Source organism: Emydura macquarii, unplaced genomic scaffold (genome assembly GCF_026122565.2).
Source record: "Emydura macquarii macquarii isolate MOO-44397 ecotype Brisbane River unplaced genomic scaffold, CSIRO-AGI_Emac_v2 contig_2676, whole genome shotgun sequence".
Taxonomy (NCBI): Eukaryota; Metazoa; Chordata; order Testudines; family Chelidae; genus Emydura; species Emydura macquarii.
The window spans coordinates 16,904,457-16,930,760 of NW_027132813.1; the positions used below are offsets into that span (position 1 = coordinate 16,904,457).

At 40.0% G+C, this 26,304-nt stretch overlaps 1 protein-coding gene across 1 annotated transcript in view; it reads right to left on the reverse strand.

Annotated features, from left to right (window-relative positions):
- Nucleotides 1–5,551: 5,551 nt before the first annotated feature.
- The window catches only part of KCNK2 (potassium two pore domain channel subfamily K member 2), a 201,536-nt gene continuing 180,783 nt past the window's right edge, over nt 5,552–26,304 (reverse strand). Inside the window, exon 10 of the mRNA XM_067564966.1 lies at nt 5,552–7,747. Within this exon, the coding sequence (XP_067421067.1) occupies nt 7,430–7,747 (318 nt within the window). The 3' untranslated portion in view covers nt 5,552–7,429. The remainder of the gene's footprint in view (nt 7,748–26,304) is intronic.

A 26,304-nucleotide genomic window follows, 5' to 3' on the forward strand; every position in this document is an offset into this window, starting at 1 on the left:
TGTATTATCACAGTGGAACACCCAGTGCAAATGAGGCTGCCATATAACTCCACGTAACTTACAATGTTAAGGACACCAAGTATGTCCTTCCATTTGAAGGCAAGGAGACGATCCAGCCTATTGCATCACTAGGTGCGTGGTTACTGTTCCTTATATGCTTTTTTCATATTGCCATCTATATCGAGATCATATTACTAACAGAACAAAACAAAAGAGTGGAAGCCAGATACATACAGCAAATAAAGTGTTTAAATAAACTACAGTCATTATGCAAGACGTCATTAAAGAACATAAAAAGGTATGAAGTTAGTTAACTATCACCTAGAGATTGAAACAGCAACATAATAATGGGAATTTACATCCTCTAATCACTTAGATAATTTTATATTTACATACTGAATTTGTCAACTTAGAATAATTAGGTTTCATTTTGTAATGAAAAGGGAAAAGGCCTTATCATAGTCTCCATAGCTAAGGCTATGTCTTCACTGACGGTGGCAAATTCGCCGTCGTCAGATCAACTTCTCTAGATCGACTGAGTGGTCAGTGAAGACCCACTCAGTCGATCCAGAAATCGACATATTAAGACCACCTCCTCAAGTAGCGTAGTGCTGCATCGATGGGAACCGGCGCAGTGCAGTGAAGACGGCACACAGAACAGAAGCAGAGAAGTCGACAGGAGTTACGCACGTTTTTTGTGACCGAATCTTGGAGGTAAGTGAAGACAAGCCCTCAGAGTCTGTACATATTTTCCATTGTCATTCTCCACTTTTAGAGAGGAAGAGTCAGATTCTGCTCTCTATGATACCAAAGAAATATGGAGTAACTCCACTGAAGTCAATGGACTGACACTGAAATCATAATCTGGCCTTTATACTTGTCTTTGGCCATAAAAATTCATTTCAGGTCTAAAATTGGCATACATGGTTCTCAACCAAGAAGCACATTCCTTTATTTACCAGTTTAAAAAAGGGGAGGTTTTTATTTTTCAAACTATGCTAGTGAACACAAATTAAAAAAATACTAGTTTTAAAATTTAGTTTTAAAAATAGTTTTTAATTGAATAAAATTGTGGACCAAATTCAGAGGTGGCATGGAGGAGCTGCAGCACCGTTGGAGAGACTGGGCTGCAGCTCTGATCCTAGGTGGGCAGGTTGGATTTCATTCTTCCAACCTCTCCCCCTCTCCCCCCCGCCCACGCCCCGATAAAATGCAGTTCCTGAGATTTCATGGAGGTGCCATCATCATTACTAGTGACTCCTTATTCCATATGGCTCCTTTAATCTTACAAGCCCCAAACCTATTTCTTATTTCATACCCCCAATAGAAAGGCTAAAGAATAAGCTTTGTTCACCTCTCAAGATACACACTCTTTGTTGTTTGTTTGGCACTGAAATAAGATGGAATACATTCATTTTTGATGCATGAATTGAACTACAGCATTGCCTTATGGGGAAGTTCACTTCTGAGTCCTCCAGGACAATAATAATGAAAAGCAGTCTTCGTGCCTATAAGCTTTAGGAATAATGATACTCACACAGTAAGGTGCATATTCCTCCTTTCACCACTTTGCACAGCAGAGCTTAATAAATATTGTTGTTTTGCTGTAACACAACAAGATGTTGTCTACTGAAATTGACATTCACATCCAATGACAATTATAAAGTGGGAAAGCTAGTATTTCTTGGACTCTGACTATTCGGCAAATTCTCTGGTCCATTCTGCAGCACATTGGCCTTATACCAGCCAGAGATTCCCACTGAAGTGCTCCTCCTTTTTAGGTGGAATCATTGCTGTGGAGAGCTGACAAAGGTGGCTTAACTTCTTAAGCCAGTCACCCTGTCCAGAGCATAAAGGGAAGGAAGCGCAATACTCTTGTAAATCTCAAGCTCCACCAGGTTAAAGGACTTTGCACCAGTGGTGTAAGTTGCAGCAGGACCTATCCTGCTCTAATTAATACTAGGAGTTAGTAGCCCTGAATGAGAGAGTTGGAAATGGCTGGCTGCAGTCGACACTTTCCACGCTGTGAGCACAGCTTGTATTGGGAAAGGATGGCTTACTGGGCAAGTTCTCAGCTAGTGTAAATCAATGTGGCTTTATTGATGTCATCCTACATAAACTGAGGATCTGACCCAGTGGATTTTCCCAAGAATCAGGTTTCAGAAAAACTCAGAAATCTTAGTTGTTTTTGCCACAGATGATTTTTTTTCAGGTAAATTCTGTGTAGTATAAAATAATGGGAAACTTTGGACAAAATTACCATCTTGCCAACTTTTAAGATAAATCTTAATTTCTCCTACTTAAGGGTTCCTTAACTACTGAAAAGGCCCAAGTAAACATATCCTTGTATTATTACTACCATCTTCACAGCTAAGGCAAAAGCCATATAAATGTAGGGCCAGATCCTAGGCTGCTCTAAATCAGTATAAATAGAGCAAAACCAGTTTACACCAACTCATGGCCCACCAGCACCCCAATGCACCCTGGCTGTTTGGGAATACAATGGTAACTTGGGCAAAGATAAGCTCTCTCCCACACACCCATGACAGAAGAGAAGGAATTGTCGCTCTGTGACTCTTAGTTACAATTCCTCCTATGGCTGTGCAGCCTATGTATTACCCCTCATCCAGGGTTATGCCTAAGGCTACAATCTAGCCCTAAATTAGAATTATATTGTCAGCAGTGTGTTTGCAAAGGAGTTACTGTATATTGTCTGAGAAATCCAAAAGTGTCAGAGAATTCCTACAACTAGGAAGTCTGTTGTACCAGACACAGCACAGGCAATGGCAAACACAACAGAAGGTTTCTCCAACTGCTTCACTGGCAGATTTCAGCTGACTTACTGATAGCTCCTAGATCACAAGGAGAAAGAAATGAGTTATTGGTGGCATGTGGGCCTGTAAAGGTCACAACATGCCAGAACCGGTATGTCATTTTGGGGTTTTTGTGACTGTCCTTTTTCTGTGATATCAGCTCGTGTTCATTAGCACTGAAGTTGAAAATTACACTTTACCAAAGTGATATGTAAAAATCTTGCACAGACTTAATAAAGCAGCAAATGCCATGGCAGGCTGAGAACAGTTATCTGCATATATAAAAGGAAATAGGTCTAAGAAGGGAATTTGGTGCAGTCATAACAAAAGTTATTTTAGTGCTACATTAACTTTGTTGGACTAGTGTATTTAATAATTTAAAACATTTGGAAGGGAAAAAGGAGCAGTCCTGGAACTTCAAAAGACAAGAAAGATCTGATTTTTAAGTTAAAACTTGTATCTTTGTTGGCATGTTACACACACACAAAAAAAGAAAGAGAGAGAAAAAGAAAAATCTCATATCTTTCAACAAGTTGTATAAAGACATGTTCAGCCCCTACAGAATTTGTGATACATTTTTGTATCTGGAGGAGGAAGGGAGAAATCTTCATATAAAATTAATGGTACTCCATCTGTTTACACCATCCAGCCCACTGCATATTGTTTTCTTCATTCTCTAAACACTAAAAAAAAACATTTTACAAATAGAGGCCAAACCCAACTCTACTTTGTCCCATTAAGGCAGGATTTGGCCCACAATTTGAAAGGGAAAGATGTAATAATTTCTTGAGAGAGAAAAAAATTCATAGATTTCCCTGTGTACTGAAGTCTTGAAACAGGAGTCTCCCCCCATCCAAATCTACTCCAAAAATCATTGTGAATAAATGTTAAAATGATTTAACAAGTAGTAATAATATTTAACACCTACAGAAATGCTTTTCATCCTAGGATCTTAAAACATTTTACACCTCACAGCAGGCCTCTGAGATAGCAAGTGTTCTTGAAATACCCCATTAAAGCTTGGTAACTGGAGACAAATAGCATTCTCTAATTTTTGCATGATTTAGTTTTTAAGTGTCCAGCCAAGCTTCTAATTTTCAGAGGTACTGAGCACCAGCAGTTCCCATTAAACGTAATATACTCAGCCTCTCTTGAAACCAGGCCCCAAGTGTCTCAAGCTGAACCCCCAAAAGCACTGTAAGCACCCAGAATTAATAAACACTTCTGAAAATTCAAGCCTAAGTGACACCCAGGAAATACTGCGAATCAGAGGCAGAATTAAGAATAGAAGTCAGTAGGAAGGAATTTGCTGAATGTAGGCACAGAACCCCCAGAACCCACCTGATAGAGGAGGAAGATGGGGTTCACTTAGCACCCCTCCATCTGCCCTTCTCACAGGTGCCTTCCCACTAAATCCCCTACAGCTATCCCCTCATCCTAGATCTGAGGGCACCTAGACATTCCAATAAATGTTTTCATGAGGGCACAGGGTCCCATCCCTACAGCAGTACTTTGTGGCTTCTGGCACTCTCTATCCTCTTGTTTTTTAGAGGAGCTGAAAATGATTTAGGAGAATGGGCAGCAGTGATCTGTACATGGCCTATCCATATAGTGCATTTGGGAGTGCAGATACCTGATAATCCTAACATGTTAACTAGGAAACTTAGAAAGGTATCCAGTGTATAGCTGATAAAGCTCTCAGGTTCTTCCCTTCTACTATGTTAAGAATTATAAGGAATCTTTGTTGCCTGCCAAAAAAGTATTTTATTTGTTAACATTGCTATTGGGGAGTGGAAGGAAGCAAATCCCTCAGGAGGTCCATACCAGATGGAAGACCCTGTTGGAGGAAACAGCTATCTGGCATCCGGAAGACCCCTGAGAAGACTGAGGGGGCTATTGCCCCTGGAAGATGATCTCTCTGAACACCCTTCACTGCAGGGGATGACTGTGGGTTTCTCCTGGAAGTCTGAGTTTTATCCAAATGTGAACCACCAGAGAATTGGTCTAATGCCAATACCTGCTGATTAAGTCACATGATGCCAGTTCCCAAATGAAACCTGGATGATTTATACACTAATGAGCTCTGACTCTCACTCCAATTACTAAATGTACACAATGGATCAAACAAACAATGGATAAAGGCTATGAGATAAGAGGGACCCATTACACACCTGAAATGATATCAAATGAATGTCTGTGACTAGGATGATAACTTTAATTTCTTGATCACTTTTCGTTTATTTTACTATGTAGAGCTATGATTAAGATTAAAGATTGCTGAACCAGTGTGCCTAGTTTTAGAGCCAAATTCAGCTTGAATATATATATCTTGTGTTACTTCATTGACTTCAGTAGGATTTCACAAGTGTAAATCAGGGCTCAGTTTGGCACTTATTTTGTCCTGATGAATTTAAGTGTTAGATATCATACAAAAGAGTACATCCAAGGAAAGTGATTTATACCTCCTAACTGAAAAGTGTATTAGAATTGAAATTCAGACCTGCCAAATTCCTTAAAATATAGCAACCAGAAGAACATTACTGTTTATTATTTAGAGAAAATATTTTGATGTTGGAGTCAAGGTGTTCTTTTGATTGTTAATCCAGCTTAAAATTTAAGCAGACTGCAAACCAGTGTAGAAACTGTTACCCTTGAGCTCTCAAAGAGGCAGTGTGTCAAGTGATTTCTCAGCAGTCCGGTGGGGCAGCAGCAAGCAGGAGACGCAAAAAAGCTTATTTTAAGTAAAAACTTTATTTTTCATTACAATTCACAGTTTATACATGGCAAGAAGAGCTTCTCACCATGTGGACATTCAGAACACTGTGCTGGGAGAGACAGGGGTCTTTTCCTTGTATAAGAGCATGGCCTGGTTCTATTTCATGGAACTTTCCTTATTTTAAAAGAGCACTCTCTGCAAATGTTAATTGACTGATATTTACACTGATAATGATGATTAATTAAAGAACAAGACTGAGCATCCAGAATATTAACATTCATATTTTGTACGTTATTTAATGGTCAGAGATGCAGAAGATTTGTCATTTTCATCACAGCCAATCAACAAAGGCTCATTTTTGTTTAATTTACAAAGAGCCTAAATTATTCCTTTAGGGCTTGTTATATTCATTTTATGTACAGCCAGGTTAGAATAAACTAAAATATGAAAAAATTTTAAAAAAGCACACAAAATTACCCATTCCTTGTTTTTATCCTGCATTCCTTCTGAATCTCACACACAACTATAAACAAAACAACAGATATAGAATTAAAGTCAATGCTTTTCTTTAAAACAAACACAAACTCTAAGGATTGGTTTTAGATCTGCATATCATCAGCCTACCCTATCTGAACGATCATCAGCATTCAAATTGTGCTATTTGTCAGCTTTTCTTCATGTCTGTATTTGTATTCAGAGAAGTCTGTATTTTAAATGTAGAAAGTCACAGTGATACCAGTTTCAATTGCATTCCCACTTCAATCACAGTTCTGGTGTAGGCAACCATTGTACAGTGTAACATCCAGGAAAGCACTCTGGTAGGATCCCTGTGTGAAATATCATATGGTGCCTGGTGTGACTTGGCTTAAACAAAAAGTTTAGAATTCTTTTCATAGAGTAAATATCCATCAGCAGATTTATGATTATTAGAAATTGCAGTGGTATTTTTCTGTATTGTTTTCATGAGTATGGTTATTAGTATGCACCAATTTAAAATGTTTCCACATAGTATTAACTTCTACTTGCTCTTGTCGTCTAGCAAATAATTTAATTATAAAGAACTGAAGATTTTTGGTACATCTGACGCATGAGATAAGATTGCTGAACAATGCTTAAAAATAAAACCCAAAATGAATCCATAAATTCTACAGGTCTGGTTCTAATATAGTGTGAACGTGCATCACCTAGACCTGAGTAAAATAAATATTTTCAGGGGGAAAATTTTGCAACTCTTGTACTTGTAATTGCAGTGCCTTTAAAGCTAGATTTAGGAGTGTTGTTTTGATGTCTGTTGATTTTTGGCATCCATTCTCAATGGTGGTATCTTTAAAGACACCTTTAAAATATAATTTCAGGCAAGAAGAAAGCTCAAATGAAACACATTACTCATGCAAAAACAAACAAACACAAACCATATAAGAGTTATAGAGGTTCTATTTCTTCAAAAGATAAGGCACTGACAAAAATTTCTTAGGTTAAAGGCTGCATAAGAATTTCTTGCCATTTACAAATAGGTTGTAGTCCATAAATGGTCCATTCCTAGGCTCAGTAAGGTAGACCCTGAAAAGATAAGGACTGATCCCTCAAAGCTACATTGTTAACAAACAAATATAATTCATTCTTTAGGCCATATGGCACATTAGGAGAAATGAAAAACAGTCTGAGCACAAAAAGGCATTGGACGTTGCTTGTTCCAGCATCTATCAACAATAGAAGTTCCATTCATCTTGTGTCTTTGAAGAGACATGATGGTGACACTGAATCCCTATTGTGGTGGTTTCTGTTGAACTCATGCACATGTATAAAATGCTGCTAGTATCAGTCATGAATAGGAAAAAAAGGAAGTATATGGCTAATTTAAGCCAAGAGCTTCTCCAGGGAACGAGATCCAAAATCAGCACTACTTAATGTTTTCAATCACAGCAATATCTTCTGCCGCACAGTGAGGAGTCAAACCATTCATATAAATGCTGTCTGTCTTTGTTAGAGCTGGCAAGATGTCCTTCTCGCTGGTGAGGTGGTTGACTGACAGGGTTCTCTTGCAAGGAGTCAGATCTTGACTGTGGTTGACAGCAAGTTCTGCAGAAAGCTTCCTTTTGATGGAGGTAGCCCGTTGAAACTTGTCATAAATCTCCACACTCAAACGCCTGCGGGTTTCTTTGAACTCTGCCGTGACATTGGCTGTCCATTCAGCAGCGTGAGCTCTGAACTCTCCCACCTGCAGCACACACAATGAAAGAGGGGGGAGAGAAGCACAACATGACTAGGCACTTTAAGGATGGTTTATGTGCAAGACCCCAGAATGAATGGAGAACAATAGGTCTGTAGACTGACAAAAACTGTTGCCCATTGGTACAGCTCTTTTGTGCTACAGGTTTATCTTTTGATTAAAAAAAAAAAGTCTAATTTCATAGAATTATGTTCTTTTGTCCAAAAGGAAGAACTATTAATACAATAAAAACTAAGATTGATATTAAACAAAAATCTATACAGTTAAAAATGTGAAAGCTGATTTATATGGAATCAATAAGGGAAAGTTTCCTTTAAAAATGAAGCAGAGAGAGCTGAAGAGAACCCAGCTGGCCAGGTGGGTTTGAATTCCCAGAAATCCAGACTGTGTTATATATTGTTACCAGGGGAGATGTTCAGGGTTATTTATGGGCACACTTATTCTCTGTGTAAAGATCTCTGTGAAACTCGACACAGGATTTTCTAAATATAGATGGAAAGGGCTTTTTAAAGAAAAATGTCAGCTGCTTGTATTCTATTTTTAGTGCACGTTCAAAGCAAGGATTAATGCAAGTGACAGTTTTAGTCAAGCCAGCAATATGCTTTGCTTTCTCTTTCCATTTCAATTAAGTCGGTTATATCAAATAGAAAAAAGAATATGATTACAATGTGGAACTCGAGGGCTGTCACTAATCATATTGAAATGAAACTATGTCCCCTAGCCAGAGAGCAAAGATGTGGTAAAGTCTCACAGCTCTGTGATTATATTGCCATTATGAAAAATCTCTCCATTCTGATTGGCTATGGGAGGGATTCCGATTTGCACAATGACTGCTATCTCTCAATTAGGAAATATGCAGATCCTTGCATTTTGATTGGTTGCTGCTCTCAGCACACCAAATGAATTTGCCAGGAACTAGCATAGGGCCTGATTCACTCTCAGGGAAGACACTACTCCTTTAACCAGGTTGCTCCTCACTCCACTTAGCTTTCAGTATCAGCAGGCCTGAAGAATGTGTGTGTGTGTGTGTGTGTGCAGTGGGTAGGGTCTAGAATTACCCTCTACTTCCCAGCCCCCAAAATGTTCAGCCTTTGGACAACTTTAAATGAGAAAGGCACTCTTTTTGGAGAGAGGGACAAATGGATCAAAGGAAAAGAGAAGAGGATGGAGATAAGGAAGGGAAATAGGAAAGTGGGGATGGTGAAAAGGAAGAGAGAAGCTTTTTAATATACGGTTACAAAAATTACTTTTTAAGGAGCAGGGCAGGGGGGTGGGCCTAATCCTTTCTAAGTAGCCAGGGTCTGGGAGGAGCTGATGTGTGGAAATGGGAGGAAAGAGCTAAGAGGAGGGAGAAAATGTTTTCATATAATAAATGGAGGGTGATTCCTCTAAATTTGGCAATAACCATATGCTGCACTGATATGAACCTCAGCCTCTGACTTTATTTCACATTAACACATGGGCCTTTGAATGTATTTAGCTCAGAATACCGTTATTATATCAAGCAGAGAAAACCCTCCAGTTATCATTTAAAATAACTAAAGAGGACTCCTTGGAATTATTAGATTGTTTTTCAGGGTTTTGTGTTCCTTGTTTTTTCAATTAAACTCTGGAGTAGATATTTTTGGAGGTTTTTTTTACCCTCAAGTCTCCACTTTGCAGACTGTTTTAATGGTTGATTAGATTCAGAAAGGAGATGGTAGACTAATGTAATTCCAAAGCGAAGCACATTAAAAGAATTAAACCACTTAAATAAATTACTCTAATTTGTAGTGTGCAGTCCCAGAATTTCAATCACTGGCAAACAAGCAGTGACAAGGTGAGCACATATTTGTTCACAAAAATCAAATGAAAATAAAATCAGAGGAACAAGAGACTTTGCCTATAAAATAATTATGCGAATTAGCTCTAGAAGGTGGCCACAGGGCTATATATATTTTGCAGTGCAGCTGGAAACAGACACAATGGTTGTAAAAGTCATCAGCTCGCTGGAGAATGATGAGGGGTGGTTAATCCAGCTTTCCGTCTCATTTCAGAAACAAAAAAGCCCCCCAGATCCAAAGTCTGTTCATCATTCAACTTAAATAGAATTACACCAAAAATGCATGTGGCCTAATATGTACATTTTTAAAACAAGGATTCTTTTCAGTTCTGCATAGCAGTTTAGGCAAGCCGAATATTTCATCAGTATTCATATTGTGCTGAAAGGAACACTGACACATACTTCATATTTTCAAGAACAAAGCCTGTGATGCCTACAAATTTCAAGGGTGCCATATTTCTTAATAGAAAACAAGCAATGAAAACCAAACAATGAGCTAGAGCATCCCCTGCATTAGGGCAGCCTTGCTCTACTGCACTGCTGCAAAGCTATTTTAAGGACAGCTTTCCCAATCACTTGAGGATCCCCCCGGAGAAGGGAATCCTCAGATAGCACAGAGGCAGAGTATGGTTCGGTTGTGATAATTGGCCCTATGAAGTAAGCCTAAGCTCAATTGTAAAAAGTGTGTGAAAGATCATAAAATGTTACAATAACCACAAAAAATAGGTCAGTTGTTTACAACAATGAATGTTACAACAGATGCAAAAAAATGAGACAGAGAAATTGTACTAGTCCAATCAAAAATGGCCTCCTGATATAAATCAAGGACTGTGGTGAGATTACACTTGGTAAACAAGAAAACTATTTATTGGCAACCCCTTAGACAGGCTTAATATTCACTGTTCATGTCTACTCAGCCACATGCAGATGACCACACTATCTTCATAGCACTGGGCCAATTGCTGCATTTTAAACTATTAGGCACAATAGTTATTCAATGGGATTTTAAAAGTGTAGTTGTTAGGTCATCTCATAACTAAATTCTAATTAAACCTCCTTTGGGGGGGGCTAAGTGGTGTAATTGGCTGAGGCACACCACTAAATATTCCCTTTGGAAACTTGGATTCAACTCCTTATTTAGATCATAAGAGACATGAATGTGGTGGTTTCATCAACTGCCCATGTTTCGAAACTATCACACATTTTGGCATAATTCAGTATGATCTGCAGTTTCTTTATAAAATAAGACAAAGAAGGATTGATGGTGCAGTGGTGTTGCATGGGGAAACTAGAATAACTGCTGTGTGTCCTATGCCTGGCCCAAATTGCTACTTTTAGCCCCTAACTTTTGTGTGCCCTGAAATACACTTAAAGAAACATTTTACCTTTTCAGAATACAACTTTTTATCATGTAGCACTTATGGACTCAAGCTCAAGAGGTTATTGAAAAAAGAATGTGCAGTTTCTAAAACTGCCAGAGCACATAAGCAACCTGCTCTTGTAATTTAATTCCTCCTCTGTTCATAACGACATTTCAGTGAATGTTCAGGTTCTCTCTGTCCCCAAGGTATGACATTTCCTCATACTGCATTCAATTTTAGCTTAATTTGGGGTCTGGTAGCCACTTAATATCTGATACTAAGTGACTGAAATGCCAGTTGTCTCTGCTGTTCAAAACCAAAAATATCTGCAGATAGATATCTACAGCAAGAACTGTTTACTTTTTCTTCAAGCCCCTTATCTCATAAAAATAGACTACACTGCAGACTTCATAGGAGACATCTGCTTTTTTAATCAAATACTTCTTAACTACATGCTACATTGATGAAGACTGCTAATCACACAAATGACTGACTCCAATCCATGGAGTACAAGGATTGGAATATGCACAATATTTCTTAAGTGCTGGTGAAAGGTACGAAAATGGCAGCCCAGGAGTCATCCACAAGCAGCATAACACCTTTTCACCAATAGAAACCTATTCTAAAACACCCTCGTTAAATGTGAGCAGTCCCCAGTCCTCTCCCCTAGTGTTATCTTTTTTTCTAGAGAGGCGATGAAAAAGAGATCTGGGAGGAGTTAAACATCCTCATTCATCTCAGTGGATTGTTAACTCTAAAGCATTATGGTGGCAATTTAAATGTCAACAACTAACTATAACTCTACTGATCATTTAAGAAAAAAATATCCAACTACCTTGTGATTGTGGCCAGGTCTTGAGATTGTGTACAGAGTTTGACTGACCTCCAATTTAACCCTGGTCAAGCATTCAGATTACAGATAATTGCAACTTTTCTTTTAACCTCAACTGATCTATATAAATAATGTGTACTAATTTAGAATTGACAATTTATACTTAATGTAGTAATTTAAGTATTCAGTACTACTTAATTAGTTTTAACAGGAATTTTCTAACATTCTTTGTTTGCTTTGGGCTCTCCTGATCATGGACTTTTATACTATTATGTTCCCTGACCCAATAGATGCCACAGTCCTGCAGGTTTTCCCATAGCAACTTCAAATTTAGCAACCGACTCTTCCAGAAATATGGTGATGTGCTTAACATGGGAGGGAGAGCTGACTGTCCTAAATAATAGAATTCATATTGAACCAGATATGTTTCTTTTGAAGAAACACCACCTACCTACCTATAATGAAAATATCAACCTCAGTTGGTTATAACATAATGGGGAGTATTCTCTAAATTACAAATCTGTAACTGATACATTTAATATAAAACAGTAAACCACCATTTTAGTGTGACACACCTAAAATAATATGTGAACTTCCCTATTCAGAAACAAAACAGACCATTGCACATTCCTGCTGATGCTACTAAGAGACAGGCATGCAGGATATGGCAAGACTAGGAAAAGCCCCCAGCAGCATTGGAGTGGTCTAGTAGTAAAAGTAAGGAAGTCATATCCCATCACCAAGAAGCCATGCAGATAAATGGAAGTCCTCTGAAATTGTTTGGGTCATTACAAGCAGCTGTCCTTCCACTTCCTTAGCCCTTACATTTGGAGTGCCCCAAGGCTTAGTTCTCAACACCACCCTAATTAATTTCTGTACAAAATTGTTGGGGGAGATGGTGAGAGAGCATGCAATACATCAATACCTTATGTCAAATGCAAGCAGCAGCACCCTCTCCCGCTTTCTCAACACCTGCCTGATATGAGCACCTGGATGAAGATCCATATATTCTAATGCCAGAAGGGAGCATCTGGCTAAAGCAGAATACAGTCAAGACTGAAATGATGCTACTGCGAAGAGGAAAAGCACTCTGAAGGACTTGTGTCTCTATAATTGCCCGCCCCCCATAATGGAGGACCTTTAGCCTCAGATTCTCAAGTCGGTCTGCAGCCTTGAGATTCTTTGGGACACCTCATTACAATAGCTGCCCAAACACCCAAAGCAATGAAGATTCCTACTTCCATCCAGAGAGACTGAGCCCCATTCTATTAGATATGGATCTGGTTACAAAAGGTATGTGTTCATGACCTGCAATTTTTGATTCATTCATACTAGGAATGAAATCACAGACACTAAGAAAGCTCCACTTGGTATAAAACACATTAAACCATCTTCTCAGTGACACACATTACTGTGAGCACATCACCCTGGTGTTCTGCTCTCTCCTCTGGCTCGCCATTGCAGAGAGTTAAATTCAAAACCTCTCTCCAGATATTTATAGCCTTCTATTGAACTAATCCCAAGCACCTGAAAGGTTGCCTCTCCTTCTGCAATCATGACTTCCAATAACACCTATGTTCCACTGGAACTATGAAAAATAGCACAGAAGATGCAAGAGACTTTGAAACTCTCTACCAGAAGGGACAAAAATTACTATGGACCTTTCCACTTTAAGAACTAAATGCAAAATTTGTCTCTTTGACTTATCTTTGCAGCTACAAGTTCTCTCTCTCTCTCTCTCTCACACACACACACACACACTTAAAAACCCCCACCCCCTATAATCTTATCAAACAATTTATGCCTATTTACAGGGAAGGAAGAGAGATATCAATATTTCTAATTAAATACTTGGGATGCACTCAGTTACTGTGGTGATGGATGCTATATAGGAGATAAACAAGTATTGTGTACCATAAGAGAGGGAAAAGGAAAAAAAATATAAGTATTTCTAATTACATTGTTTTTCCTGACAGCTGTACTTTTTCTTTGACTTGTGTATTTTAATCATCTCACTAAAGCTACTGTAAGCCAAAAATCTGAATTAAATAAGTGGTTGGTAGTCTGGAGATACCCACAGTGGAGACACTGGAAAAAAATGTGAAGCCTGATTTACAGATATTCTTAAAGCTCTACATGCTCCCTAGTATGTAATGTCTAACAATAATCACTAATGTATGCACCAAATTATTGCAATTTCATTTTTTCCTGAGATGTTTAAGAAAGTTGAATTCAGACTGGAACAGTTGCAGAGAAGGGCTACTAGGATGATGTGCGGAATGGAAAACCTGCCTTATGAGAGGAGACACAGAGCTTGGCTTGTTTAGCCTAACCAAAAGAAGGTTGAGGGGAGATATGATTGCTCTCTATAAATAGTTCAGAAGGATAAATACCAGGGAGGGCGAGGAATTATTTAAGTTCAGCATCAATGTGGACACAAGAACATATTGGATATAAGCTGGCCATCAAGAAGTTTAGACTTGAAATTAGATGTAGGTTTCTAACCATCAGAGGAGTGAAGTTCTGGAATAGCCTTCCAAGCGGAGCAGTGGGGGCAAAAAACCTAGCTGGCTTCAAAACTGAGCTTGATAAATTTATGGAGTGGATGGTATGATGGGACAGCCTAATTTGGCAATTGACTGATCTTTGACTACTCATGGTAGATATGCCAATGGTCTGTGAAGGGATATTAGATAGGGTGGATTCTGAGTTATTACAGAGAATTCTTTCCTGCGGGTCTGACTGGTAAGTCTTTCCAACATGGTCAGGGTTTAATTGTTCGCCATATTTGGGGATCGGAAGGAATTTTCCCCCAGGGCAGATTGGCAAAGGCTCTGGAGCGGGGAGAGGGGTTGCCTTCCTCTGTAGCATTGGGCACAGCTCACTTGCTGGTGGATTCTCTGTATCTTAAAGTCTTTAAACCATGATGTGAGGACTTTAATAACTCAGTCATAGGTCAGGGGTCTATTACAAGATTGGATGGGTGAGGTTCTGTGGCCTGCATTGTGCAGGAGCTCAGACTAGATGATCATATTGGTCCCTTCTGACCTTACAGTCTATGAACACTAAGAAATCTTAACTTTTAATGTCAAGATTTATTTGATCCTCTGACGCTTTGAGCCATATTAATCTGTGGTTTAATTCCACTGATATGGAGTGAAATTATAATGAATTGATTTGGCCCTGTAGGAAGGCAGTGTGGCCTTCTTCGGAGCCTGGACCTGAGGCTGGGCAGAACAAGACCCTACCGGCCAAACAGCCCGGAAGCAGAGGGGTAGAGCCAGGGCAGGAAAGAGAAATATAAAAGGCCAGCCCTGCAGCTCAGTGAGGAGGAAGCTGCTGCTGGAGGCAGATGTGTCTTCCCAGAGGCTGTGGTCTAGGCCTGACCGAGGCCCTGCAGCTATTTGGAGCAACCGCCCCACTGACTGGAGCCTCCAAAGCCTGCCAGGATTAGCAGCCCCGAGTGACTGGGTAGGGCCGCTGGGCCCTAATGACTGGGAGCAGCTACCCGGTACTGCTGGGTGGGAGAAACCCCCTGAGGCTGGCTCTGACCTGGAGGAGCTGCCTGACATAGAGGACCCTCAGGAGTGGACTGAACCTGGTGGACTGGAGGAACCCCTGGGGCCCTGTGACCTGGAGGAGCTGCTCTTTGCTGATGATCCCAAGAAGTTCCCAGACCTGCCACCGGTCGACGGTGAGGGACTCACAGGACGTCTGCTTGCCGACTACCCCAGCGACCCAGAGGGAGACGAGTGGATGAAGTTACCCAGGGATTGGGTGGGAGGAAGTAGCCCAGGGACAGCCAACTAGAGAATGGCTGAGTGCGTGGCCAAACCAGTCAGCCTGTTGTGGCTGGATCCCTGCTGACCACTTTGCCACTGGTAGGGCCCTGGGCTGGGACGCAGAGGAGTTGGGTGGGCCTGTGTCCCCCTCCCCTGCCTTTCCTAACCACCCCGGGAGTGCTTGATATCCTCTGAGCTTGCCTAGCAGAGGATACCAAGCTCTACTCACCCTGCCTGCCTGCAAGGCCAGGCACTCCAGACTATTTCGCCTGCCCTGCCTGCTGGAGAGCCGGGGGCTACTGACTGCCTCATCAGCCCTGCCCGGCTTGCGAGCCAGGGGCTGTAAACTTCTTTGCAAGCCCCTCCTATGGGAAGGCCGGGGGCTAGAGACTGCTTGCCTGCCCTGCCCTGCCCTGCCCTGCCCTGCCAGAGGGCTGGGGGCAGTAGACTGCATGATCGCCCCACCTGTTGGAAGGCTGGGGCTACAGACCCCTTATGAGCCCTGCCCTATGGGAGGGCCAGAGGGCTACAGACTGAAGGAAGCCTGCCTCGCCAGGGACCAGAGCTAAAGACTGGTAACTGGCACCACTTATTCCTCTAGACCAAAAGCGCTGTGGCCTTCCTCGGAGCCTGGGCGCGAGGAAGGGTCGCGACACCCCAGCTGGATCGTGCCACCAGCCTATAGTTGAGACTTAAAATCCTAAAAACTGGAAAGTGTTCTTCCCCACCCCCCAAAAAATAGAGTTTGGATATTGTTGGGGAAGGACATCAAATGGGTATTATAGACAAGGTGGGTGAGGTAATATCTTTTACTGAATCACAAATAAAGTATGTTTATTTAACACCTTTCATTTGGAAGGATCCCCAGGCACTTTATAAACTATATCCATGCAATGTCAATTCACCAAAGAAGGCTGGCACCTACTGCAACAGATGTGGCAGTCAGGCAAACAGCACAACAATAGAGGAAAGGGATTTAGGAAGCTGAGGATCCTTCTTCTTAAAAAATTTCTCAGGATCTTCAGGATCCACACAGAATACTAAAAAAGAATACTAACATTTCATTCAAATTATCGGACTCCATTTATTGACACTGGAACACTGAAGGATTACATCAATCCTATTGGAATTTGAACATGTGGTTACAGAAAGCTGTTCTCAAATCTATCAAAAAACCATGCCTAACTTCAAGGTTTATATTTTCTTATACACATTAGCATGACTTTGCAACTGAAAGTCCACTGAGCTTATGGGTCAATTATTGTCTCTCTCCAATAGAATTTAAGTTAGTATACTAGCTCCACTACTTACTAGAATAACTAGTCTCCACTTCTGGAGAACTGAGTTTCACCATGCTCCTAGCCAATTTTTAAAATATTTGCTGTTTGCAGCTGCTGCATAGTGACAATTTCCATAGAACTGACAAGGAATACAGATTCTTCTGGTCAGTGACCTTAAATTCAGGAGATAGAACCTTGCACAAATATGCAAAGTAATTTCTGCTAAATAATACTGGAATGTAGATATCATTAACTCCAAGAAGGCTCACAGAAGAGATTAGAGGGTCTCTCTGAGGAACACAAAGCTGGGATTGAGAGAAAACCCTAAGAACAGCCAACTTTGGTGAGAACTCATTCATGGCTTTTTCCTTAAGTTATCAATAAAGTCAAACAAACCCCAGGTAACCCGTAAGCCTAGATTATATATATGCTGTGCTCAGACAGAGTGGGAACAACTGATTGCAAATACCTATGTGCTGAGAAGTTAGAAAAAAATAATTTCCACGAACTTTCTAGCAGTAGAATAATTCAATGTGAAAAAATAACCTTTAGGTTCTTAATCATATTTAACTTTCTGAAAAAGAATAAGGGATAAAATACAGCAACAGTGAGTTGTTGTGTGATTGAAACAGAAAGAGATGTTATATATTAAGTAACATTCCAGAAGAGGGCAGCTATTGGCTGAGCACATCCTCTTCATTTCCACAATCTTAGTCTTCATTTTATGATAAAGGGAAACATTAGCCAATAAGAGGAACGTGAGCAGTGGACAACTATTGAATGATCATCATCATTTATTTTTTTATTTAAAAAAATGAAAGTACTCACTGAGAGTTCTCATGTAAAAGATTTGTTCCATGGTGATGAAGGTCCCAAGAACTGGGTGGAATGTTTCAACTGATTTATATTTATTTAGTGGAAAAAAAAAAAAAAAAAAAAAAAAGATTCAGCAACACCAAAACGTGAATTCAGGTTGATTTCACCTATTTGTTTTGTTGAAAACAACCTAAAAAAATCTAAATGTTTCATTTAACACAAACCAAAACTTTGACTTTTCTACTTGCCAAAAATTTAGCCCTGAAACAATTTTGTTTTAATTGCCAGCAAACCGAAACATCCATTATTTGTACAGCTCTAGTCCCAGGTTCAGATCCTGACCCTGTGCAGGTGATAGAGGCCAATGGTTAGGCACTCTCTGGCTACTGCTTACTAAATTAATCACAACAGTCTTCTTGTTACCTTGTGACCTCCCCTTCTGGTTGCTATATACACCAGCAGTCTTGCTTTATACTGAAGCAGGGACAGTCTTTTCATTATACAGATATACAGTGCTTTAGGGCAATGGGGTCCTCACAGTTGATTGGGGCCTCTAGGCGGTACCACAATACAAATATTAAACATCACCACCACCACCAAAACACATCAGGCCTGAATCTGGTTCCTAGCTCTGTCTCCTTTGTGGTGCTCCAGCATTGCTAGGGGTTGGAGAGAGCTGCTCCATACCACCCTCTTTTTCCTTCCTCTCACCCAGATGTAGAGAGGACATTCCTGGATGGGCCATGAACACGAGATGGCCAGAGACAGAGGACTGTGCTCTCCAATGATCACTGATGTCTAGGGGATTGCTCTAGTCAGCATAAGTTAGAGTAGCAACTAGGCTACTCTATGGTATGCTGGAGCCTGTTTTGGCCTCTGGTCAGAATGAGGATGAAGAGAGTGTAAAAATGGCTTAGAATCACATTGCCCTCTATCCCAGGTCATGAACTAGGCACAATTCAGCTGTACTTGGGAATCTGGCACTTAGTGTACAACAATAATATTTTGCCTGTAAAGTTCTTTGGTATCCCCAGATAACAGATGCAACATAAATACAAACCTTGCAGCAATTGTTGGACATAGTTGTCCCCAAAATGAAGATAATAGCTAAGGTACAGAAAAATTAAATATGCATGTGTGCAAAATTGAGGAAGAACATCTCAAAAAGGAGTGATGGGGGGGGGGGGGGGGGGGGAAATCAGACTACTAGCCCTAGGAGTGTCTGAGCAAAAACAGACTTCATTTTCGTGTTGTGTGAGCTTGTAACGGCATGGCACGCACCACTCATGAGTGCCCCTTCTGATCAGGTGTGTCTGCAGTCTTTAAACAGTCCCAGCTCAGGTATCAATCTGTATCCCCAGCGCTTCCTCCCTGGAGGCAATGGTTTCACCAACTCTGGACCCTTCTGGCCCCAGCTCTCCAGCTGGGCCACTAAATAGTTCAGATCCCCTTCTGGGGGTTTATCACTGTCCAATTGTAGACCACTTCCCCAGTGGGTTTATCACTGTCCAATTGTAGACCACTTCCCCAGTGGCCTATGGGGGGTCCCAGCTCAGGCACCCTAAGAATAACAGCCATGAGCCACCATGTCCCTTTAACAAAACTGCTTTCAGTTCCCTGGGCCACTTCCCTGTGGCCCCAGCCTTTGCCAATGTTTTATCCTTACTTCAGGGCTCTTCTATGTTCAGATCCAGCAGTCAGACAGGAGCACTTTCTCACTCGCCCAGTCCCAGCCAACACTGAACTGTCCATGGTGCTGCAGTTCCCTTTGGCCAGCCAGGAGCACCTTCTACACTTTTCTGGCTCCAGCAAGGAACTGACTCTGGTCATCTCTGCAGCTCCTTTTATACTAGTCTGCAACCCTCTGATTGGCTAGACCTTTGCAGCCTTCCCTCCTGATGGGCTGCTTTCTGCAGTCTCTCTAGGCCAGTTGGAAGACTTAGCTCTTCTGCTCCTTTCCTGGGACAGGTGTGGCAGGACCCTGAGGCCTCCAGCAGGGAGGCTCTGGGCCTAGTCCACCCTGTCACAGCACTTCATTGGATTTAGTACCAATGTTCTCTTTGTAAAGGGTGCTCAGTACAGAAGCAAACCATGGTGGACTGCATTGAGCATTTCATAATTAAAAGCAGAATCTACAGCAATACAACAGAATACAACAGCAATACAACAGAATAGGGAAATGTTGTTTTGAGAAGGGAGAGAGGCTAAATTCCACTCAGAATCAATTCATCCAGATCGCCACTGATGGTTAATGATATTTATACTCTGCTCACTTTGCCACTTGTCACTCTTTTTCAATCTCTCATTAAAAAAAATCTCTTTTCCACTGACCCTATTAGTATTGTCTGACCTATTTGGGAAATGGAGATGGACACTATCATCCAGAATGAACATTACTACTTTGGGGACATATGTAAAAGAGACAAAACATCCACTCTAATCATTAAAAAATATTCCATTGCAAATTTTTTCCAGGATATGAAATTTAACAGCTAAGTGGAGTAGATTTAGAAAGCTTTCAAAGCATATGGCACCATAGTGCAATAGCCATCAAGTTAATGCTTTTCATTCATAACAGCCCACAAAATGTATGAAATAGGAACTGTGTCTCAAATCGATTCTTTTTAAATGCAGTTGTTGGATTAGTACATCTGAGCAAAGACATCTGGATGTATTTTCTGCCAGAACCATTTATGAGTTTAACAGTGCTTTGGGCCTCTCTAACATCTGATTCAGATATAAACTCCCAGAAATTGTTGCCTTTCTGAATGCAGTTCTCTATAAAACACACCTCACCCAATATCTTGGATTGACTGAACAGACTCTTGGATGTGCCAGCTACAGTGAAGCACTCTCTTACTCAAGATGCAAAAGCATTCAATAAGAGCTGCCATTCTTTCAAAAATAAGTCCTATCATTCATAACTATAAAGAGATAAGGGGTTTAGTAAATAAAACTGACCTGTTTTCCACTTTTCCTCTTAAAACAGTCTATTCCACATTCTAAAAGAAGAACGTGTTATAAAAAGCTGTGCACCATCCAGTTGTTACTTACTTTTTGAGAAGGACAGTCTAGCTGGGTTAAATTCATCACTGGTGTAACTGTACTGACTTGAACATTTACAATAGTAATGAATTTGGCCTATTATACAACACTGCAATTGGAAAATATTTAGGAGTCATTCAGCAAAGAATACCTCCTCATTTCCTTTCAGCTTCTTCGTGGATTCCCTAAAATTTATATATTTGACAGCTATATCATAATATCATCATCCATTTATATTCCAGTGGTGTCCAGAAGCCCTCAAATGAGATTAGCCCACAAATGAGAGAGCTAGCTGCTTTACAAGCACACAGTAATAGACATCAAAATGCAAACGCACAAGGGGTAAAAATTTCCTACTTTTTGAGTGTTTGACTTTGCAACCTTTTTTTATAGTTTTTTTTTTTTGTATGTTATATCTCTTCACACAGTAAACTTAATGCAAGATTCCTTGCTGTAGTACATTTTGCACTCCTGCCTAGTCCAATTATACAATTACTGAAGTAATGGGGGCTCTCACCACTCTCTAGAGAAATTTACTCCCCAGACTAATTGTCCTTTTAATTAGGAATTGTTCTCTGACACTCAGTTTAAATTTATCCCTTTTTCAACTCCAACTTCTTGTTGCAGAGCTGTCAAGTTTTGTCCAGTTCCATTTGCAAAACTTCGTGCAAATTATTTCAAAGATACAAATTAGCTTACTGCATAATTTACGTATTTGCAAGTAATTTGTATATGACCATAACCTTCAGTTTACAGTGAATATACCCTACTTGGAATAGCAGCAGAGGTAGGACAAAAAGCTGCACAAAACGTGATAGCTGTGGCAGGTAGGTAGATGCTGAAGAAAGTCTTGGGAGTAGGTGTGTGCTGGGTAGAACTATCTGAGAGGAGGAAGCCAGGTATGTGGGTTTATGAGGATGTTTGGGTGAAAGATGATGGTGGATGGGGGCCACCAGCAGAGCTGGAAGAGGCTGGAGAAAACTGGGAATTAACTAAGGAAAATTGTGTTTCTGGGGGTGTCTGGAGAAAAAATTTGGTAATGAGAGATTGGGTAAATCTGGACATAACTAAGGCAAGGTGGATTTGTAGGCGTGGAGGGGGGAGAAGATGGAGATGGAATGGGTTTGTGGTGGTGTCCAGTGAGATAGCTGGATGACTAGGGATTGGCTGAGTGGTAGCTAGGTAACCAAGGATGTAGCTGAGTAGTTTGGGCATAAACTGGGGACATCTGGGTTTGTAGCACAGTGCCCAGAGAGAAGATGGGGCAGCCGGGTGGGGTTGCTGAGGGTTGGGTAAATGGGAGTGTCTGGGGAGGAAGCTGGCTGATTAGCCTCCATTTTCTCCTGCTAGACCAGCTGCTCAGATCCAGCAGAGGAAGCAATGAGATAGAAACTGCTTAGGCCACTGTGGTGCCTGCTCAGCTGGCATCTCTGATGGGGGGCCACCTACAATTGCAACCCATTTCTGCAACCCGGTTGAATACATGACATTCAGTCTGGGCTGTGGGAATACATGAGTGGTGGCCTGCATGTTTGAGTGTCATGCAGGACTTGGCAGGACTGCACAGGATATAATCATTGAAGGAAAATAATATTCTTCATTAACAAATGAATATGTCCTAGATTTCATTACATTAATAGATTTAAAGGCCAGAAGGTACCATTATGATTGCCATAGAATTTCACCTGCATTGAGCCTATAACTTTTGGCTGAGTTATAGGTTATATTTTAGAAAGACATGAAGTCTTGATTTAAAGAATGCCAGTGATACAGAATCCATCATAGCTCCAAGCAAGTTGTTTCAATGGTTAACTACCTCATTGTTAAAAATTTGTCCTTTATTTCTAGTCTGAATTCATCTAGTTTCAGATTCCAGACACTGTATTTTGCTATGTGTGCGTCTGCTAGTTTAAAGAGTTCTCTACTATCTTCTCCCCTTCTGGTTATTTATAGCCTATTTTGAAGTCATCTAAAAAATTTTTATTGGATAAGATGAATAAATTGAGCTTCTTACATCTCCAACTGTATACCGCATTTTCCAGACCTTAAATCATTCTTGTACCTCTTTTCTGAACCTCTCTTAATTTTTCTACATTAGTTTTGAAGTGTGGACCACAGAGGTCCTCCAGGGGGTACATCAACTCATCAAGATATTTGCCTAGTTTTACAACAGGCTACATAAAAAGCACTAGTGAAGTCAGTACAAACTAAAATTTCATATAGACAATGACTTATTTATATTGCTCTATATCCTATAAAAGTACAATATTTATATTCCAATTGATTTATTTTATAATGATATATGGTAAAAATGATAAAGTAAGCAATTTTTCAGTAATAGCATGATGTGACACTTTTGTATTTTTATGTCTGATTTTGTAAGCAAGTAGTTTTTAAGTGAGCAATGATTTTATGTTTTCCTCCAGGTCATTGATAAAAATGTTAAATGGCATTGGGCCAAGAACTGATGCCTGCAGGATCCCACCAGAAACGTATATGCTTGACGATGATTCCTGCTTGACAATTACATTTGGAGACCTATCAGTTATCCAGTTTTTAATCCATTTAAGGTGTCCCATGTTAATTTTATAATCAAAATGCTACATGGTAACAAGTCAAACACATTATCGAAGCCTAAGTATAGGACTTCAATGCTATTACCTTTATCAACCAAACCTGTAACCACATCAAAAAAGATGTCAAGTTAATTTGACAGGATCTCTTTTCCATAAACCCATGCTGATTTACATTAATTACATTCCCTTCCCTTAATTCTTTATTAGTTGAGCCCCATATCAGCAGCTTTTGATTTTTAACATTTATCATAGATGAAGCTAGACATGTATGATGATGCAGTACTCTTTCTGGTACAGAATCTATCCATGACACACTGTTTCCTTCATTAGACAGCAGCTGAACAGGAATATTCAGAAGCTACTCTAAAATGTCTTTGAAGAGGTGTATGTTCTTGTACTACATCAGCCTTTCTGTTAGTTACCCCTGCACAGATCCTGGTATGTAATGGAACATACAGGAACATTTTTCACTAGAAGCAAACCTTCTAGCCTGCCTAATGCAGACACATTTACTATATGCTGTTTTCTGTACAGCACACTGAATTTATTTACAGATAATGTAAAAACTGTAAAAAGCTTCATTACAATGATAAAGTAGTAAGGCTAAATATTTGAAGAATCTCTGTAAGCTATGTCAGCACAAATACCAATGGACCAGATTTTCAGCTGGTGTAAAGCAACAAAGCTACACTGACTTCAATGAAACTTTGCTGATTTACATCAGCTGAGGATCTGACCCAACGTTTGTAGGCATAAGCTGAATAGCTCAGAAGTTATAAAATTGTCCATTTCACCAATTAATGTAGCAGACAGCCATTTTTCACAAGATTTACAATCTGTTTCAGGACTTATGGCTTTACTTATTACAGAACTAGATTTATCCTGTGTTCTCCACACTGGCAAAATAGGGGTGCAAAAGACAGGAGTAGAGAAATTATTTACCTCTTATCCCCTGTACAAGTAGAAGCACACAAGACAGCATATTAAAGTTTTCCTTGTACGTCAATTACAATGGAACACCTTTAATTTGGTGTAAGTCTGCTGTATTTGTACAGTCATTATGCAGAAAAGCTGCTGGTAATTGTACCCAAATGTTATTAGCTATTATATGTGAGTACAGTTAAACCAGATCAATGGATGATAATTAAAAATAAATGTAGTGCTCCATCTTTTAATTCTGAAATGTAACTTTTTGACAAAGTTTCTTTATTCAGATACATGTAAGTGCTTCTAACATTGTCCACCAGAAAGGAGGCTGATTGTTTTAGCCCTGGATCCAATCTTGATCCCAATTAAATCAAGACTCCCACTTCCCTCACATCCTCTCAAGACATGATTTCACAGATGGGGAATACTACAAATCCACTGAGATGTGGCACAAGGAAATATGATGCCCCCTTGGGTGTCATATTGTCCCCAAAACCCTGCTGCAACAGTCTCTAAATACTCCTTCTCCTTCTTCCTTCCCCCCATCCTCTAGGAGTGTCATGGTGCAACAGGAGTTTGTAAGAGAGTTTGCAAGAGAACAAACAGAATAGCACAGCCTAAGAAATTATTTGCATTTTCATGCAATTTTCATGCTGGGATTATAAAGAACTTTACAAACATTAATGAATTTACCCTTCCACCACCCTGAGGTACAGAAGTATAGTATCTTCATTTTTACAGCTGAGGAAACTGAAGCATAGATAGGTTCGTTGCCTTGCCCAATACAACAAGTCTGTGGATGATCTGGGGGTATAATTCTTGTGCTGGGCTATAACCTCTAGACAGCACATTAATTATAAAGACAGCTCAAAATGGTAACCGTATCTGAATGAGCCTAAACTTAAGACAAAACAAGACTCTGCAGCAAACTAATTCTGGTTGTGATTTTACAAAATAAGATTTAACCAAGGAGGTTTTGCAAAACTAAAAGCAACTCGTGGTTTTTCCAGTCTCTAGAGTAAACTGAATTTCAAAATAGAATTTCATATGTTATCTGGGGTTTTATTTACCCTAACTCTTTGCTGCTGTGACAAGAAAAGAGACAAGAAATACTATAGTCAGTGCAGTAACCCTCATGATTTGATCCTTATAGGCTCAATCCCATTCCCACTGACATCAGTAGAAGTTTTTACCATTGGTGCCAATGGGATCAATAGACTGTATGTGAATCAAATTTGCTTAACATGCCTACAAGAAGAGCCTTGCGCAGGACTATTTTTTTAATCCCACATCTGTCCCGCCCCACAATGCCCACTCCCACGTGCTCCCGCTCTGTTTCTTGCATTTTTGTCCCACCTGCAAAAAACCTTAGATCTCACAAATCCTGCAAGAGAAACAGATTCCCCCTATATAATACACACACACACACACACACACACAGAATTCAGACACAATTTTTACCACTAAAAGAATAAAAAAAACTTGCTTAAACCATGTAAAGAAATACTTTAATTCCAGTTATAATAGACATCAAATCTCCGTCCCTTCTATCCCTCACTTAAATTTAAGTATTAAAATATTTATTTAAAAAAAAAAAGAAAAACTGGCTTAACATTGCTGAAATTCTATTTATGACAAACTGAGGAGAGATTGAATGTTTTCCCCCAAGTTACTGAAGTCTGGGTTTTTTGTCCACCCAATCCGGTCCGCAATAAAGTACATTTTACCCACTCCCGCTATTAATAATTTTCCCCTCAAAATTCAAAGCAAAGTGAAGTCCATACTTTTCACTGGTGAAGTTCCAGATCCAGTCTTTAAAGGCCTTATTCAAAGCCATTCAAGTCAATGGAAATTCTCCCATCAACTTGAATAGGCGCCGTTCAAGAGCCTGGGGCTCGGGTTTTCAAAGGACCCTAAGAGCTAAGCACTCAACTTTCATTGAATTTTAATGGGATTTAAGCTTCTAATTCCCTTTGGATCCTATGAAAATGCCAGCCTAAATTATTAAGATTCGTGGTTGGGCAAGTATTATCACAGGAAACACAGAAATTTAAGAGCAGCAGCACTCAGAAGTGAAGGGAAAGACTACAAGGGAGAACTCCTG